Source organism: Argiope bruennichi, chromosome 1 (assembly GCF_947563725.1).
Source record: "Argiope bruennichi chromosome 1, qqArgBrue1.1, whole genome shotgun sequence".
Taxonomy (NCBI): domain Eukaryota; kingdom Metazoa; phylum Arthropoda; class Arachnida; order Araneae; family Araneidae; genus Argiope; species Argiope bruennichi.
In genome coordinates, this window is record NC_079151.1 from 4,839,640 (window position 1) to 4,858,851 (window position 19,212).

A 19,212-nucleotide genomic window follows, 5' to 3' on the forward strand; every position below is an offset into this window, starting at 1 on the left:
GTATTTCTTATTTTTGCTGCACTTTTGCATGTTTATTTTATTTTTAATACTTCTTTCTGATTTTAAGTGCATTTTTTTTTTTGTTTAATTCTTAGCTGTTAAAGTTCATAATGGTAATTTTCAGGAATGTAAGTATGTGAACTATTTTCTGAACTAGCATTATTATTAGCATGTCATAAATAATAATCTTTTTCAGAGCAGTTCTATTTCTATGCTTTTTTTAAAACATTCTGGGGATATTGTTGTTTTCTTTCCACTAATTTTTTTTTCTTTTCTTTTTTGAATGTTTAGAAGTAGTAAGTGTGAGTAGTAATGTAACTGAATGATGAGTTTAATTAGAATTATCTGGATCATTTGCAAAATTGAAACTTCATTATTAACAAATGCTTGAAAGGTTTCTTTTTTTTTAAAAAAAAAATTTCTTTTCTAGCTATTTTATAAATATTAATTTAATTTTTTCAAACTCTAAAAAAAAATGTCAGTTAAAGTATGAAAAAATATGAAAATTCTTGCAGCAAACAAAATATTTAAAATGTACTACTTTAATGTTTAGCATGCATTTTTTGTTGTTGTTGTCATTATAAAGGTGCATCTTTATTAACAAACTGAGACAGTTTAGATTGAATTTATTTTTGATCTATTATTATATCTAATTATGTTTGTGGAGACATCTTGAAATTTCTACCTAGTTAATACTTTTCTCAGTAAAAACTTGCATTATTCTAAACAATCTAGATTATGTACAAACATTTTGATTGTTCGAGTAGAATATAATGGATTATATAATGAAGTAATCGAGTAGAATATAATGAATTATATAATGAAGTAATCGAGTAGAATATAATGAATTATATAATGAAGTAATCGAGTAGAATATAATGAATTATATAATGAAGTAATCGAGTAGAATATAATGAATTATATTTTGAATTATATAATGAAGGTATTAATCACTATGAGTCATGAAGATTGAAGAAAATTTTTGAATATTTAAAAGTAAGAAAGATTTTTATTGAGTGATAGAAAAATCGTCCATAAATTTAATAATCAGATAAATTCTACAAAAATTTTAACCTGTCTGTAAAATGCAACATGCATGTGATTTTTATTTTCCTAAGTATGAAAAAAAAAATTGTTTTCTATGTTTTTACTGTAATATCTATTTATATTTATTACTCTGTCAAAGGAGGATTAAAAATAAATCCCATTGCGAAATTATTTAAAAAGAAGTTTCCCTTCCAATCTCCCTGCTCATATTGTTTGTTTTTTCTTGTACTTATGGGACAGCATAAAGTTCATAAAAACTAATGTCATAATGAAATTCAAGAGGAATATATGTATGTATATAATATTACTGATATATTTTTTATTTCAGTCAGGAAGCAGGAAATAATTAAAATAACTGAGCAACTTATCCATGCTATCAATACTGGAGATTATGAAACCTATACGTATGTATTTATTTTTTAAAAAAAATGTTTATGAAAGATAGGTTTAGGTAACTATTTTTTGAATGACTGAAAGTCCTGTGTGCCTGGTTTATTCCTAGAAAGTACTGTGATCCACACATAACAGCTTTTGAACCAGAAGCTCTAGGAAATTTGATTGAAGGCATGGATTTCCACAAATTTTATTTTGACAATGGTAAATCTTTATATTATTTATTGGCTTTTCAGCATTTTTTCGTTCGATTTTTGAAAATTAATATAAAATACTTAGTTACATTAACAAGTATGGTCTTAAGTATTTACTATCTCTCTGAGAGTAAACTTAATTTTTACATGCAGAGTTATAAATAGTTTGAATATTTCTTCTTTTTGTAATTTATGAATATTGTAATAAATTTTGTATCATTTATAATTTTATATTTTGTCTGTATTTTAAATAATTTATAATCTTAAATAAAATTACTTTGTAAATACATCCTCATTTAGTACCATAAAAATTTTTTTTTCTGTAGTATTTAAAATGTTTATTATAAATTTTGTATATTAAAATATTAAATTTTTAATAAACCTCATTAAACCAGGTTTTATATTGCTATAAAAATTTATATGAGATGCATATATATATATTTTGAAAATTCAGAATTTATTTTATTTTTGTAGATTCTGTAGTGGATTGTTTATAAATGTTCAGAAATTTTAGAAAGAATTAAAAATTTTGATTTAACAATTTTGAAAGAAAGAGAAAGATATTTAAAATATTTGTTTTTATATGAAATATATGAATGCATTTTTTTTTTTTGATAAAAATTTTATAAATTCCAGGAAAGAGCAATATTTAATGTTTCTTTTGTAGAAGTGGGTTTTTCCTTCTTTTTTTGCTTTGACTTTAGAAATTACTGTTTGTTGTAAATCTTTCAATTCTTAGATTAAGTTTTAATAATCAGTTACTTAAAAGTTTCTATCGTAGTGTAACTTATGACTGTTTTATATAATGTATTATGTTTGAATATTTCACTGAAGAGCATCTTTTATGTTGCATTCATTTTGGGATAATCCTTTATGGTGAGCCTAAAGTGTTTTCTGCATGACTGTGTATCAGTGACTGAAGTGTTGCTTCATAAATGTTTTTATGTGTGTTTTTAGTTTCTGTGTCTAGTATAACATGGATAATCTGGAAGTAATCCAGGAAATGACAGTGTAGCCAATGCTGCTCTACTGCGTTGGGGTGTATTCAAAGAAACATTAATTTTTATCTTTTATTTCTTTCCATTTTTTTTAATAATACCCCTTTTTTGTCTAAATTTATTTATTTATTTATTTTGGTATTATAGATTATTTAAGTATCATTTTTATTAATAAATAAAAAAACTAAATTTTTGATTTAAGATCTAAATTTTCGTGATGAAACTATAAATAAAAGAATTATTCTTCCATTCCTCTGTAAATTTCATCTTTTGTACTGTCTTTTATAATTTCCATCCAAAATTGTTTAAAATTTTCTTCCAAAAGTTAATTGCTGGATTATGAAAATTTTTCTTGGATTCTGTGAATCATTCAATTAAAAAAAAAGAATATCTTTCATTAGTTTTTAAAATAGAATTGTTTTGATATCTCAGCAATGCTTATCTCTATATAAATTGATAAAAGTTGTTCAAATGCTTTTAATAAATGGACTTTCTTGTGGGGGGGGGAAATGAATTTTTTGTTCTGTTACATTTGTAAATATCCTAGTCTCTGAATTCTGTGGAAAAATTCATCAATGTATCTATATAATAATTGCTGTTAATCTGATGACTGCCTTAGTTATAAGATTAGTCCTCGTCTACTCAACTCAATGTCTTTGATAGGAAATTACTGATTATTTACATGCGTCTTTTTCATTTATATTGCTAATATAACCTTATTTATATCGTTCTTTTTTATTATCTTTTATGAATTCTTTTTTGGACAATGAAAATTCAAAAATTTATTTTCCTTGTTATTTATTTTTATATATAGGCTCATTTAATTTTCTTTAAACTATTATGTTACATTCTATAATACTTTATGATTAAGTATTGCTAGTTAAATTTCTGTCTTAAACAAAAATCGATTTTATAGAAATTTAGGAAAATTCACTTGTCACCGGATCAATGGCAGTAAAAACTCATCTGTTTCATTTCACCAGATTATCGATGTATTTGGCTGTATTGCTTGTTTGTTTTTTTTTCTTCGTTTTTGTTTGTTTGTTTAAGTTTATAAGTATGTGTTTGGTACTTGTTAGTTGCACTTCTTTTTTATCATTGTGTTTAACAAGCATTGTGTCTAAAAATATTTCAATTATTTAAACTGTATTTAAGCAGAATCAGACATCTGAAGAAATAGTTAATGCACTTTTCAGTTTTGCTATATTTTATTTTATTGTGACTATTTATTTTATAGTTTGCTTAATGATTATTCTGCTTTTGTGTGTGAAATCATTTGTATGATATATAGCTGATTAAAATTAACAAAAGTAGCCCATCCTAGAATATTAACTAAATCATCATATAATGAAAATATTTTTTATTAGAAATTCTTACACAGGATTTCAAAATAATGTTTCATATTTTTCATTAGAATTGCAAATATTTTTTTTTCTTTTAAAAGAAAAGATTTAGAGTTTAAAATTTTCTATTTTGTCCATTAATTTTCGTAATAATATAAATGAAGAGTTATTGGGAACAATAATTTTTTTAGAATCTTCATAATCTTTGAATACAAATTTCTGAAAAGCATAGCTTACTAAATAGATAGTTTCTTTACTGTGGAAATATTTGGGAAAGTTTATATGTAGTTAACAATTTCATAAGCGACACAAATTTTGCTCTTAACTTCATTTATATTGAACATTTACTTTCTATTTCTAATGCTAAATTTCTAAACCAATGTAATTCTCTAATAATCCAATGATCATTTATAAAATATTTAAATGGTTTTAATTACGGATTTTGTTTTATTTTCTAGAAACATAGCTCAGTGTATAATGCTGATGTTTGTTTCTTTTTAATGAATTGCATTATTTCTTTTCTTTGTGTGCATTTAAAATCCAATGTTAAGACATGTGTACTTTGTAGCTTCAGGAAAGAACTGCAAGTCTTTAAATACAACAATCCTTAATCCTACCGTTCATCTTTTGGGGGAAGATGGCGCTTGTGTTGCATACATTCGTCTCACTCAATACATCGATAAGTAAGTTACGAAGTTTCAAAGAAGAAATGGGATAAATTAAAATGCCTCTGTAGCTCTATACTGCAGGAAAATTTCTTTACTGCTTCTTTAGGAGTTTTTTTTTTTTTTTTTTTTTTAATGAGAAAGCATTGAATTTTTCAATTTTGATTTTAGTGTGTTTAACGTTACATTAAAACATTTTATTATCCTATTGTTTATGAACACTATTTAACGTCTTAACAAATTCTTTTAAGTAGTGTGTGTGTGTGATATAATATTTTATTTGGAATACATATTCAAATTTTTAAAAAACACGTGGCAATTATTAAATTTTTTGCCTTTGAATCATTTCCAAGCCATACAAACACTGTCCATTAAGCCTTAAACCAAAGACCATGTGTCTGATCCAGAATGAATGGGCTTTTAAATCTATGAGCTAAAATTTATTCATACGCATTAAAATACGATATGAAAATTATGTGTGATTTGCAAACTGTATGTGCTGTATGTATTCTTAATTAAATCAGTGTGTCTTAAAATTAATTATGACTTAAATTATTAATTACGATTCATAATTAACAAAACTAGCCCATCCTAGAATATTGATCCTGTCATCATTTAAATTGATCAGCTAAAAGGAATATATTCATAGATGTTAGAATTTGATACGAAGACTTCGTGTATCTGTAAATATCTCAAGTGTTGTATGAATTTTCAATTAATTAGTATGACTAACAGTCACAAAACAGAAGATGTTAATTAATTGTATAGAAAAGAAACTGCAAGCTAAGGGATTGAATTTTTCTTTTCAGATTGTACGGATTCTGTATCAAAGTTTATACATGTGTATGTCTGTAATAAGTTCATGTATATTTCATACTGCATTAGAATTTCATTCTTCTTACTGAGTTAATCAATAAGAAGCTGTATTTTTATTCAATGGATTATTTGACCCTTTTATCTTATTCCTCGTGTTACCATTTCTTGATAAGGATGAAAGAAAAGATTAGATTATTACTGATTTCAATTCGAACATATCCGTCTTTCTGTTTTCCTGTCAATATCTGCAATTTGAAACGAGATTTCGTCCCGCCATAATTTAAAGGTTGGCCAACAAATACACACACACAAAGTCTTCTTAGCCATATTTCTTTCTTTTCGTCATTAAATACGGCAATATACGGATCTAAAAATAATATCTGAAATTTGAATGACTCTAGAATTTAATTTCAATAAGTTCGAGTACATGATTTTTACAAAGGAAATGAAATATAAAATCAAAATTCTTTGGAATTACTACAAGAAGTTCTAGAGGTTTCCTTAAGCAGTTGTCTATTTGATATCTGACCCTGCCCATCGAGACAACAGCTTCACTAGGGTGTTGAAGATAAGAAATGGCGGATAAATGACTATCTATATGTCCTGGAAAATGACAGAGAACAATATTTAGTGTAAAGTAGACACTATTACTACTTTTCAGAGTATCGAGACTAGCTCTTTTCTATGCTTCCTCTTAGCAAGGGGGGGGGGGTATGCAGAAAGATGAGTAGCCTCCAAATTCCTTGAATAATCTGGATTCGCCCTACGGCTAAATGTAAACATCTTTCGTCCCCCCCCCTTGTTTTTGGCTTAATAAACTACTGGCGCGTGCGCAAAAGCGCGGAGTGGTTCAGAATCCGTGAAAGAACAGTACTGTATTGTCGTTGTTAATTCACTAAGCAAACGACTCATCCGAGCTTTCCCTTGCAGGACCGGCGTTGCCCACACGCAGCAGAGCGAGGAGACGCGCGTCTGGCACAAGCGAGACGGCAAGTGGCAGAGCGTCCACTTCCACCGCTCGGGCTCTGCATCTTCGCCTTTCACTTCGGTCCACAAGTAACTGCCTCCACTCGGTGTTTTGATTTAGCTTCCCATCATTTCATCCACTTCTGGCTTCTCTTTTTCAACTTTGATTTGTCTCATTTGGTCGTCATTCACTTTGCATTTGTACGACATTCTACTTGCAATAAATTCAAAATAGCAGAGAAGTTTTATACTGTCTTTAAAGGAAGTCTGAAAATTACAATTGATCTGACGAGAGACGTGCGAATGGAAAACATATATTGTTTATGATTATGTTTTGTACAGATTAATTAGATTTTATTCTGTATAGCTATTTTACTGTTTTGTATAAATATGTATATTGCTAGAATTCCCATTTGCTTACATTTTATCATTATTATTGCTTAGCAAAATTAATCAACTCTGCAGTTTCAAAGTCTATCAAAATAATTTTTTTTTCTCCTTTTTATGATTGAATGGTGATTTTTAAATATGTATGAAATGCAGCATTCACTTTTATTTTGAATTTTTATATTTGAATCTACGTTCTTTTTGAATTTTAAATTCTTTTCCGCATGTGTATTTGTAAACTATTATTTGTTCACCTTAATATATTGTATAATGTTGATAACCTTCTGTAAGAACTGTTAGTTATCAGAGTTCCACTTTTTATTAAGTTCAAGTATTTTATATTTAAACAATATCAGTGATTTTAATCAGTTTTTACTGTTTGCCTTGCCAGAAGCAGTCGCTGATTTCTTTTGTTCAAATTTTCTCTTCATAGTAGGAAACAGGTACAATAAAAACGTTTCTTGTAAAAGAAATGTAAAATGGTATTTGCTTACCTTTTATTTCCAGCTCTATGAATGTTAAGAACTTGTTGAATTGCAATAAAAAAAATACAACTTTCAAATTTTGATAGAATGCTTCTAAGCAGTTCAAAATCATTGTTGTTAATGTAATTATGTGATTTATATAAATTGCAGTAAGTGTTGTAGAAAATGTAGGTAGTTTTATACTCCAAAAGCTTATTATTTCATGATAGCCTACCATCACAAAAGTCAAAAAATGCACTTAGTATTCAATTTTTAATTTATTTGCTTTTATTATGGAGCATAGATATTCAATTAGATGATGATTTGTTATCATCAAATCGTGTCCCTTGAAATATGTCCATTGAATCATAAAATGATTTGCAGTTAGATTATCTTATTAGAATGTTGGAATTTTTACAATTTTGGATGTAAGCAGTTTGAAAGAATGTGAAGGTGAATTGACGTAACACTGATTTTGTGTGAAGTGCAGGTATTTGTTTTGAAAATGTTACATTTGAGCAGAAATCTGTTTCCTGAATACATAGCTTCAAATATAATATCCCACTTCAAACATAGCATGAAAAAATTTAGTATTGTTACACTTCCGTATTCGCAGATTTTATGATTGTGGAATACCGTAAAAAAGATTGAATGGCAATTACTAGTTTTGATAATAAAGATGAAAATTTTTCATGTAAATGAAATTATGTGTATTTTTAATGGAGCTGGCAAATAATTTTGATTGTTATTTTTATGAGTCTGCAGTGCATCTTGCATAATGTTAGCAGACAAATTTAAATTAATGATTGAAGTGAAAATATTGAAGCTGTATCTACATCTCTAGCTGGAGATGATATTAATAAAATGTTTTAATCATACAGAAACAGAAACTATCTATGTAGTTCAGGTGTGTTAGCTCTCCAAAATGCTGTTTGTACTATATATGCATCCTAAATAGTATAATGAAATTAAATTCTCTCTAAGGCATATCAAAATGGTCTACTTATGCTTTTGCCAGTGAATGAGTGCGTTTCTCAGTTGAGGCTGACACTGTGTTCGTGTTTGTGATTTCATTGCCCTTTATATCGCGTGTCATCTCTTCTTCTTTGGAGCATTTTGTTTCTTTTTTGGTGTTTCTAGCTTCAGCTACAAGTGCAATTGTCAGTGATTCTCTTAAGCAGCAGAGATAAATTTATCTCCTGCGTCATGAACCAAAAAAGCAACTTGCAAAATGGTAAAAAATTTATATATGCTGTAAGGTAAAGTGATTTTTTTTTTAAAGTTGCTGTTTGAAAAATGCAATTTTTAGGGGGAAATAACCTATTGTATTCGAGTTTCGCTATGATGTGATGATTTTCCCTCTTTTTTTTAATCACTATCCTGTCCAAAAATGCAGTAAACATTTCAAAATAATTATTGATATGATTTGTGATATATGCTTAAGAGTAATAACAATGTTAACTGAATAGAGTAACTCTGCTGATAATATTTATCATTTAAAATATGAATAGAAGTAATTTTTTGAATTGGATTCTAACCATGTTTAGAGCTTCTTGATTCTAAATACAGCGTGACTGACACTGACGACAAATCGGGATGAGGACCTCATAAAAATTTCAATTAATTGCTTTTTTTTTTTTCGCTGTTTGATACTAGTATCATTAAACTTGCCTGGATCATAAAGGCAGCTGATGCAAAATAAAACATCCTTTTTATTCAAATCTCCTACTGAATATCGAAACCATCTGTTTGCATAATTTCTTATTTATCAACTATTTAATAATTAATGGATTAAATAATAAATAAATATAAATCAATTTTTAAAAAAATGTTTACTGCTGGTTTTTTTTTTTTTTTTTTTTTTTTTTTTTTTTTGACAAAGAGAGTATTGTTTTTAGCTTTGTTTGTAACAATGTTTGAGAGTTAGCAACATTATATTTATGTATCTTTATAATACACAATGTCTTCATACCTTTCTTTTTGATTATGTCTTCTACAAGAATAAAAATTTGGTCGACAGAGGTGTTTCGCTCCCGGCTATTTTGAAAAATAAAATTTTAAAAGCTTCAAATAATATTTTCCTAGGCGGTGATTTTTAAAAACTGATTCGAAACCTCTGGTGAATGTGGCAGTTCTTAGTTTTGATTTGCTGAGCACAATAAATAGTCGTTTTTGCAGCAAATTGTTACCTTGCCATTCGTTATCTAACTGATTGGGTATTGGTGAAATGTCAATTAATAATCGAGAATCACTGATATTTATTGAGGCGTTCCCAATTTTTGATAAGTGACACTGATGAATGTTAATTTGAGAAGTTCCAAGGACCAAAAAATCTCTTTTCTATTCATTGCTAAGAAATGGTACAAAAAGAAAGAAAGAAAGCAAAGCCCTGTCAAGGAACGTCTCTCGCACTTATGCCTTCTCGTGGTTCATTAGATTAGTGCAAATTGACTCAAATAAAGTGCCACTTTGCAAATTGTCTTGACTTTTTTTTTGTATACTTCACTCCTTTATATGTCGATCACTTGGATTTCAGTATATTTATTGCTTTTCTAATTTTTCCACCAAACTATTTGACTCTTAATGGTAGTTTGTATTTTTAAATGTTTTGATAACTGTCCTAGAAACCTTTTCTCACTATTTCTAACTGTTACGTCCATACGATGTGCCCGGTTGTATGTAGTCCATATAGAATAGGTGACTTTTTTTAGCCTTCACTTTTGTAGTGTTTTGTAAAAGATAACGAGGTCAGAATTCCTTTGCATTTATCAAGCGAAACAAGAAGGACGGATTGGAAAAGGGAAGTTTTTAAATTCAGGATGTGCAATTTAACGTTGTTGCGAATTTTTTGCATGTCATTCCCGTTTCACAGTATTCCTATTCAAAGTAAATGAGAGAAGAAAAACTGAATAGTTCAAATAGTACAATTTTTCTTACATGCTTCTGTTCAGCATGTTGTGCTATCAATTGACTATTTAATTCGATTTTTATGTGATGTGAATTTGTTATATATGTTTACTTTAATACTTCAAAAGGATTCAGGTTGACCGAATTTATATTTTGTATATCAATTTTCACATAAATTGTACATAAAAATTTCTTTAGTTTTATTTTTTTTAAATTAATCGTTATTGACTGAAGCTGAAAGTACTTTATCTCTGAAGTACAGTGGCGAAAAAAATCCAAAGGGCTACACTGTATGACAAAATGTTATAAATTGTGTTGATTTTTTTTTTTTTTGAAATTGTATTTATTTGTTATATGATCTGCAATAAAAAAAAATGTGTTTTGTGCATCTGAATTGCTTGATTAAATATCCATTCATTACACTGTCCATTGCTTAAATCGGGAATTTCTTAAATTATGGCAATATAGAATGTTTCAAAGGGCGCTAAGCAGTTATTGACATGAGTGAAAAACAATCAGATATAAAAGTGTAGTAGTGGTTCTGGCGATATTATTCAATGCAGCAGATGGTTGCGTATCCGAAATAAATAAACCCAACCAATCCACGGCGGATACGAGGATTTAGAGGATTATGTATATCAGATGGTATACAGATATAAAGTTCATTTGCAGGTTCTTAAACCCTCCATGCTTTTGCGCACACTTTGTAAAATGTTTATTTTGTAAAAAGAGAGAGATGAGATGAAAGGAGGATATATTTAAATTAAGCAATACAATGAACTCGTATTTTTTGCGGAAATAGACGGCGTACCACTTCTTAACGAAGTGCTAAAGTCTGGACACACAGTATGTATAAATATATATCAGAAGGCTGCGTATATTAAATAACAACTGTCATAAATTTTGGCATGTCTTTAGATGAAACGTAGACCACGGATTCCTACAAATAGATTCTGTGCGTAGTTAATGAATTTCTGTTAGCACTATACAGATCTTCAGGCGCATTGCTGATTAAATGTGAATGACCTAGTCATGGGTGCCAAATGTGCTTTCTTGTTCCCTATTAAAATCGAGTCATATATATGTTCTTCCATCAACTGTATAAATGTCACTTCCGCTAACGTCTTTTACCAACAGATTACTGCGCACCGAGTTTTCTTAACTGAGAATTCATAGCATTTATGTTGTCGACTCCTTTTTACAGCTAGTGCAATCACTACACTCTGGTCATTTCATGTGTTTTAAAAAATGCATAAAAGAGGTTTTAAATTATCGCTTCTTTAAGCTGTTAAAACAGTGTATCTTTCTGAAAATGAATTTACAACCTATCTCAATAAAAAGAAAATAGAAGAAATAATTTCAAGCGATTTATATAGCCACAGGGATAGCTCACCGTGCAGTTATCGAACTCGAAGCAGTGACTGCAAAAACATGCCTCACAGTATCTTGCATGAAAAATGGAAAGCCTTAGGTATGTTTGCTCTTGCCCATGGGAAGTCGCCTGTGGTAATTATTTGAAAAATTGCCGAATGCAAACAAGAAAAACTTCTTTCTGTAAGACATTCAGAATTTTTCTTCTTGCCATCATTTAAGGGCTCTATTAGGCACTGTTGTAAATTATTAACTTAAAGATATGAAAATTTTTATACATACGTATTAAAATATAAATACATCAAATATCTTTTTAAAAACTCTGTGAAACAAAGTATATTATTTTAAAAAATTAAAAATTATATTTTTGAAATATTTCATATTTAATTTTTCCTTATTCTATATAAATTTATTTGGGTATATGTTCATCTGAGTGCGATAACTGTAATTTAAGTTTATTTTCTTTTTAAGAATAATTTTCTCCTTTCCACTTTCGTGAAGACATGTTTTAAATCATTAAAATAAACGGAAACTTTATTAAGATTCATCGATTTATTGTGATTATACAATGGTCTTTGTGCAAGTGAAAGCTGGAACATTTCGAAACTTAAAAGCACATCGGTTGGTGAATTTTAATTTTTTCGAGCAATAACTCATCAAATTCAGTAGCACGGCGAAATTGGCGATATGTTCTTATCTGCAACATTTTTATAATTTTTTTTTTTCATGTTCCATTATTCCACTTACTAATCTAATATCTAAAACATTCTACTATAAATGGTGACGAAAGCTGAATATTTCTTCCAATGATATGCAAAAGCTTATTCTTTCACTTCCTTCCTATAGACTAAATAAAAACATTATTCGTAGCTCTCAAATGCAATTCATTTTATTTGAACTCTTATTGGACTATAGTTTTTTTTATATACGATTCTCACTAAGTTGCAGCCGATTTCGTCATTGTCAACATTATACGAATAATACTTCTGTTAGAAATGCTTGATATTTTACGGGGATAATCTCCAATATAACGAAATGATTTTTTCATTTGCACGTTTCATTCAAGTTGTTTTCTTCCTTCGTAGGCAATTAGCATAGATCAGAGCATAGTAAGCGGTCGTTACATTTCACTTTAGCATCAAATTGCAAGGTATGCAGTTATATTAGTTAGCAAGATAATTGCAGAACAAAGAGAGCTAGATGGATGAAATTCGATACGCAGGTGCAACACCTATATTGTACAAACGTACCAAACTTTAAGCCAAATTCAGTAAGGGGTTGATCGTTTGCTGGTCCGTATTTTTAGCGGCATGTAAACTCGATAACGTAATGACTTAAATACATCAAATTTGGTATATGATTTTTTTAACTGCAATTGCAGTTATGCATCAAATTTTGTTTTCGATCGGTTGGGGAAAATCGTTTTTAAAAATACAAATTTACTCTCGCCAGGGAATATGCGATAAGGTTTTCGGGAGACCACTCTCACTGTTTGGACCTTGAGATGATTATGAAGATCATAATCAGGGAGATCATGAAGTGCATTATCCATATGAAGCAATTTCGGGAAAAAGTTGGCTCGTTGGTTGATGATCATTATGCAAGACATACCATGTGGCATTTACTAATGATTTTAAAACACTTGCACCTTCTTACTTCTAGATCCTCAAATGGGAGGGGGCTCAGCATGAGTCTGGTATTTAGATCGAAAGCTTGCGCTTGATCGTTAATTTTTTTTTCTTTTGTTTTATGGCTTGACTCGGGTGAATACTAGTCGCTTGAACTTTAAAGATTTATTCTTTAATTTTTAATTTATTACTATTAATGTTATGGGTTCTTCAAATCTATTTCTCTCATATTCTTTATCCATTGATGCCATTCAATCAAAATTTAATTAATAATTGTGTGTTAATTATTAAGTTTTGAAAATAGGACAACATTGTATTGTCATGGAAAGTATTTAAATTAACAAAATTTCAAAACTAGCTCACCATGAAAATCGATAGCAAAATTTATTAATTTTTACAAGCATGAAGCAAGCCTAGTTAAATAAAAGTGGATAAAATTCAGAACTATCGACTGAAACAGCAGCTATTGATGAAAGCGACACATTAAAACAGAAAGATTGGTAGTTGAACATCGTTACTTACGAAACCCTTTCCGGTAGGCATCTCAGTACTCTGCTAAAGCAACTGCTGCTGCTCCTTTATTGATGGGTCAAGTAGTTACGTACAAAACGGAGTCACGAGTAGAGATCGCATTTCATGAAACTGCGCGTTTAATATCTAGAACTTTTTTTTTCTGAGGGTCCCCTTCTTTTAATTTCTTCTTATCAAGCAAGACGGCTGAAAGTACTTTGATTCTATTTGAATATCAGCACATTGAGGCTTCCCATTCGCTGATATTCATTCATGATAATACTTGTGAGAAAATGATACAGGAGTCTTTTGAATGCATCTGCCATCAAACGATACCAGTGGCAAAATGGTCTGCATTGCGTAAAGAATCATCTTTAAAAGAATCGTGCCGCATGATTAAATATCGTCTTTCTTCCCCACTCTCGTATTTTTGAGTAAATATTCTTCCTGTGAAGTTCATTCTTTGAGCATGATGGAAAATTTAAAAGTATCCTGTAGTATAGTTCTATGGCTGTTACACAGTAGGCATAGCTGCAACTATATAATATACCTAATAAAACGTTAAATTCCAGCTTGAAGCTTGTAATGTAATCGTGAGCTTCGTTTCCAGCAATGTAAAAATCCCAGTCTATGTGAAATAATTGTTGAAGGTTCGGATAGAAATAGTCTGTGATTTTTAGAATCTCTAGAACGGTTGGGTCGATATTCGTGGTTGGTTTTTGTTTGCTAGAGTTAAGAATTGCCCTTTCCGTATATTTTGATTCCAAAGATGCAGAAACTAGTTGGTGGCATTCGCTATTGCACTGTTCCAGGGGAATAATTCCTAACTCCAAAGATTCTATGCTCCTGTAAATAATTTGAACGACATGGAAGGAATGCAAATCTTTCGAGTTGATGCCAATTTTTATCGATTGTAATTGCATGGCTTCCAGTATAAAATTTCTAATTAAAACAACTTTTATTAGTTACGGAAAATCGAAAGGGTGCGAAGCTTCTGTATAAGAGATCTTCTGGTTGGACGAATTTCGTTTCTGAATCGTACATTTCGAGTACCGCTGCTCTTAATTCTGGAAAGAGGGCTCTGCTGTCGGCTCCTTTCCCCATGTTGATTTTGATTTTCATTTCCAACTGTACCGCTCTCTACAAATTTGTATTTTATTGGCCTCATTCCAATTATGTGTTCCAGATATAACGTATCTTCTGGGCAAAAAGATGGGGAACTGTGACCCATTGGTTTCTTAGTTTTTATATTTCTGAATGTGATCTGTTGGTCTTTGTCATTTTCTTCTTGGTATGAGTCGTCGTCTTCTTCAGATTCGATTTCTTCTTCTCGTGGCAGTTCTTCAACACCTGTTAACACCTTTTTCATGTTTTCAGAATCAACATTTGGTCTTAGTTTTCCCACTCCCTTAAGTTGCTGTTTCACATTGTTAGGTGTAGCAGTAGGTCTATTTTTTTCTATTTCCAAAATTAACTTCCTCATATCAAATTGTTCGGTTGGTTTAATGTTTGTTTCAGGATTCTTTTCGGTGTCATCTTGCTTGTTTTGATTCAGAGATCCCATATCAGACCATTCCAAAGGACTAGATCCGATATTTGACCATTTTAAGCTATCGGAATTTTTGATAATTTTTTTTGTATTATCCGATTTAGTGAAAGGCCACTTCATTGCTTCGTATTCTTCATTCGGCCATTCTATATTGCCGAGTCCAAATGTAGAAGCACCGCTGCTGGGAAACACTTTGTCCTTTGTCTTGCTTCTACTCTCAGTATAAATAAGAAAAGTATGTTTATGCACTCCTTTAATAGTTTGAGAACTATCACAGTTAATTAAGCCAGTGGCAAGGAAAAGGACACCTACAACCTGGAAAATAAATGTGAAATTAAATGTTATCATTGCTTTTGAGACATAATGCTAGGTATACATATGAATCTGTACCACGAAGGTACCTAGTATCATTTTCACCAAATTATATTGGAGAATAATTTGAACATGTTTGGTTTGTGCTGAGAAAGTAAACTTAGGATGGGGGAGGGGAGGTGACAAGCAAATAAGTAAATTGTTATTTATTTCTTAAAATTCTTAATAATTGGGAAAAAAAATCTTCCCCTATTTTCGTAAAAAAAAAAAAAAAATACATATATAACATTAACGTAAATGGTACAAAAATCTTTCTTGTTATTTATCGTGGAATGGCAACAACAAATTGTTATATTATATGAGCATTTCATTTAACGTTTTTACAGCCGCACTTATTCAATTTCCTTTCTGTATATCTTTAAAAAAAATTTTAATTGAAATACACAATTCATAACTATGATACATTAATAAGTTGAAAAATTTTATTAGCTCAAACTTTGCTAGTGATCCTTTCAACAAAGTAGAGAATCCAGTTTTCAATTTATTCCCCCATAATTACTCTGCGGGATCAAAACATCAACCATACTTTTATGAAATTTTAATTCATTCATCATTGCAACCAATCACAAACTTTTGGCAGTGTTAAAATTAAGATAAAAAATGGCTTTCTTTGGACGTTGGTTCTAAGTAGGATTTTCACTTCCGTGATTTTCGTTTCGCAAATTGAAATACATGCACGTTTTGATTTGCGCTCGCACTAGGTCAGTGCGCTGATTTAATCAAATTCATTTTTTAAAAAAATCGCACGAATAGCAGGATGCCTTTCATGTTCATGATTTAACAACTTCAAGATTCAATAATCTGGACAAACTTGCTGATCGCCAAAGACAGCTTATTACTGTATAAAATGCGTTAATCTTATTAACTTTAATTCACATTCGACAAATCTTGAATGTAATCTAAGCATTTTTCGGGGGGTGGGGGCTCCCACTTTAACGGTAAAAAAAAAAAAAATTGATATCGAGAGTTTAACGTTCTACCTACAAAAAAAAAAAAAAAAAAACTACTTTTGTATTGTTGGCCCTTATGCATGTTAAATGAAAAACGCAACAGGCTGGGCAGAAGAAAATTCATATTTGATCTTTATAATAAATATTTAATACAAATTAACATTCGATAGCAGATTTCTGTCAAATTATTAGAGGAAAGGTCAAAGGGAAGTCTGCATACACGAGAAAGCATCTCATCGAGACTGTAGATCTGTTCGCTACAACGGGCGTTTCTGACCTTCGCAGCATTTGAAGTTTATGTGTTTATTTGTGCGTTTGTAAATGAAATAACTGTAAGGCTTTCGCTTTAAAACTATAATCTATAGATAACTGAGAACTCATTACATCTATGAGCTGATTATATATTTGATCATATGCACGCAAACGCAATAATTCAGACCTTAGTGGCTTTGATATTAAAGTTATACATCTATTTCGGGTTGGAAGGAAATGTCTCCAAAATTCTCCTGTGCGAAACGCAAAACGCGCTATTTTATTTAAGCCGACATTCGGAAGAAAACTCCTGAGTTTTAATATCCTTTTTTCCCTGTCCTAAGAAGTTTGTCTTATATGCACAAGACGAAGATAACCAAATGCAACACGAAAACGTTTTATCTAAAAATAATTTTTTGTAAGATTCCATATAGGAATTTCAATGTTCTTATGACAGAACTTCGAGAAAATTTCTGCACAATTTTATGTTTATTTCAATGATTCAAAAATTTATCAAATAAATATACGGAATCCGGATTTTCAATGTTGATGAAATAAGCTGTCACCTTGTGAGTGCAAGAATTATATTATACATAAATGCAAGCTTAAAAGTGCAATATGTAGAAAGCGTTTACTCCAACGTGCACTTCGAAGCATCACAAGAGGAAATATTTAATCAAATGAAAGACTCAAGTTATTAATATTATCCCTCAAGGATGGAATCTAGGTCTAATCGAGTACAATAAAGCAGCATTTCGTTAAAGGAGATTTCCAGATAAAAAAACTATAGGATCAACGATGTTTGGTGACAGATGGAAGGAAACTGAAGACTCAAATCTCCCAAGAGCTCTTCTGAGGAGCGAGACCCGTATTTGAGTCCAGTGCCGATTTAAGCGATGGCATTATTCCACCTTTTAAAGTTTGCTTATTTTCTTATAAAAACACTTAAGAAATCTAATTCGTTTCTTAATACTCGCAGACAACCAGCTCTTCAAATGGCAAATGAGGTTTTATTATATTATATATATGTGTAACGTTATTTTGGTTAAAGCAGAATGCAGCAGACAGAAGACAAGCAGTGAATAGACTTTTTTTTTTTTTGTATTTTTAATTTCGTTTTATTCTCTTTTGTGAGACAGGCATGATTATTTAAAAGAAGGCCCAGCGCGGCACAAAAGCAGAAGTTAGAAAAGGCAAAAGGCCGAAACAAATGATCATTAGTCTTATATAACATGGGATTTCCGGCCACGTGGCGACATGTGTTGACCTTTGTCAAGGGCAACCAAGGGATCACTTTCATTTGATACGTAGTACTGATATCGCATTATTTTTACAAAGGAATTAATTAAACCGAAAGTGGAATTAGATCAGGAAATAAGAGAATATTTTACTATGGGCTAAATTATCTGTCTGTTACAAAGATAACTCAAAAGGTTTTTCAGCCAGACTGATGGCTTTCGGCATACGGTCTTTACTCAAAACCACATTTTGAGCAAAATCTATTCAGAGGAAGTCTGTCTCTCCGGCTGTTCGAATACAAGTTAACACGGCAACTGGTGAGAGGTAGGCGAATAAAATTCGGTACGCGCATCTAACATCTATGGTGTAACTGCTTCTATCAAGCAAGAGTCAAATCCAACGAAAGATCGTCAGGCCTTTATTTTCAGAAACATGTATAACTCAAACTCAAAAACGCAGTAACTTAAATATATCAAATTTAGTACGTGATTTTGTGACTAGTGTAGTTTTGGGTCAAATTTTTGTTTTAGTCGGTTTTGGAAAAAAACACGTCTAAAATACTATCGGATTAGTTCACCTTCCTAACCCCAGATGGCAGCGCATTCCGGTTATCTTGAAAGTTATGCAGAAACGATTTCTTATTTGCTTGGCATTCAAGAAAAGTAGACGTTCACGTAGAAAAGTAGAAGTGTGAGCGATCAGTAGCTCGCGAGGAAAAGCAGAGAAAATTTATTTTAACGATCACGCTATAACACAGCGAGTTTGTTGTGGAATTAGTAGTTTATGAAGAAAATTTTTATTGAAGAAATATTCGTAACCGTGATATGGAATGCTTCTCGGAAATTGTATAAAAATAAGGAGTGGCTCAGTATGAATAAATGTATGACTAGTTAAGAAAACTGTTTCCCGATTTTTCTTGCGTAGAATCATATATTTTTTGCAAACAGGGTATGTACTCAGGAACAGTGCATAAATACTTCGTTAGGGAAATGTTTCCTATATTCGACAAATACCTTTATTAGTAATTAGATTTTCGGATACATTTAACCGCACGCCACGGATTAATTACTATACGATATGTTCAGTAAAAATACTAAATCACCCAAAGGTCAATATTCTGCGATTACTGTACGCTCATATCACGCAAAGCGTTCTGTGGGA

General features: G+C 30.5%; 2 protein-coding genes across 3 annotated transcripts in view; one reads left to right on the forward strand and one right to left on the reverse strand.

Annotated features, from left to right (window-relative positions):
• Window positions 1-10,574, forward strand: part of LOC129964084 (calcium/calmodulin-dependent protein kinase type II delta chain-like) — a gene marked incomplete in the record, with an annotated part of 190,481 nt that extends 179,907 nt beyond the window's left edge. Inside the window, 5 exon segments of the mRNA XM_056078767.1 lie at window positions 96-128; window positions 1,376-1,451; window positions 1,550-1,644; window positions 4,544-4,658; window positions 6,387-10,574. Coding sequence (XP_055934742.1) covers window positions 96-128; window positions 1,376-1,451; window positions 1,550-1,644; window positions 4,544-4,658; window positions 6,387-6,516 — 449 coding nt within the window.
• A 3,022-nt stretch (window positions 10,575-13,596) lies between these two features.
• LOC129964103 (uncharacterized) overlaps window positions 13,597-19,212 on the reverse strand; it is a 39,693-nt gene continuing 34,077 nt past the window's right edge. For both annotated transcript variants that reach the window (XM_056078789.1, XM_056078797.1), the window contains exon 2: window positions 13,597-15,553. In XM_056078789.1, the coding sequence (XP_055934764.1) occupies window positions 14,651-15,358 (708 nt within the window). In that variant the 5' untranslated portion in view covers window positions 15,359-15,553 and the 3' untranslated portion in view covers window positions 13,597-14,650. The remainder of the gene's footprint in view (window positions 15,554-19,212) is intronic.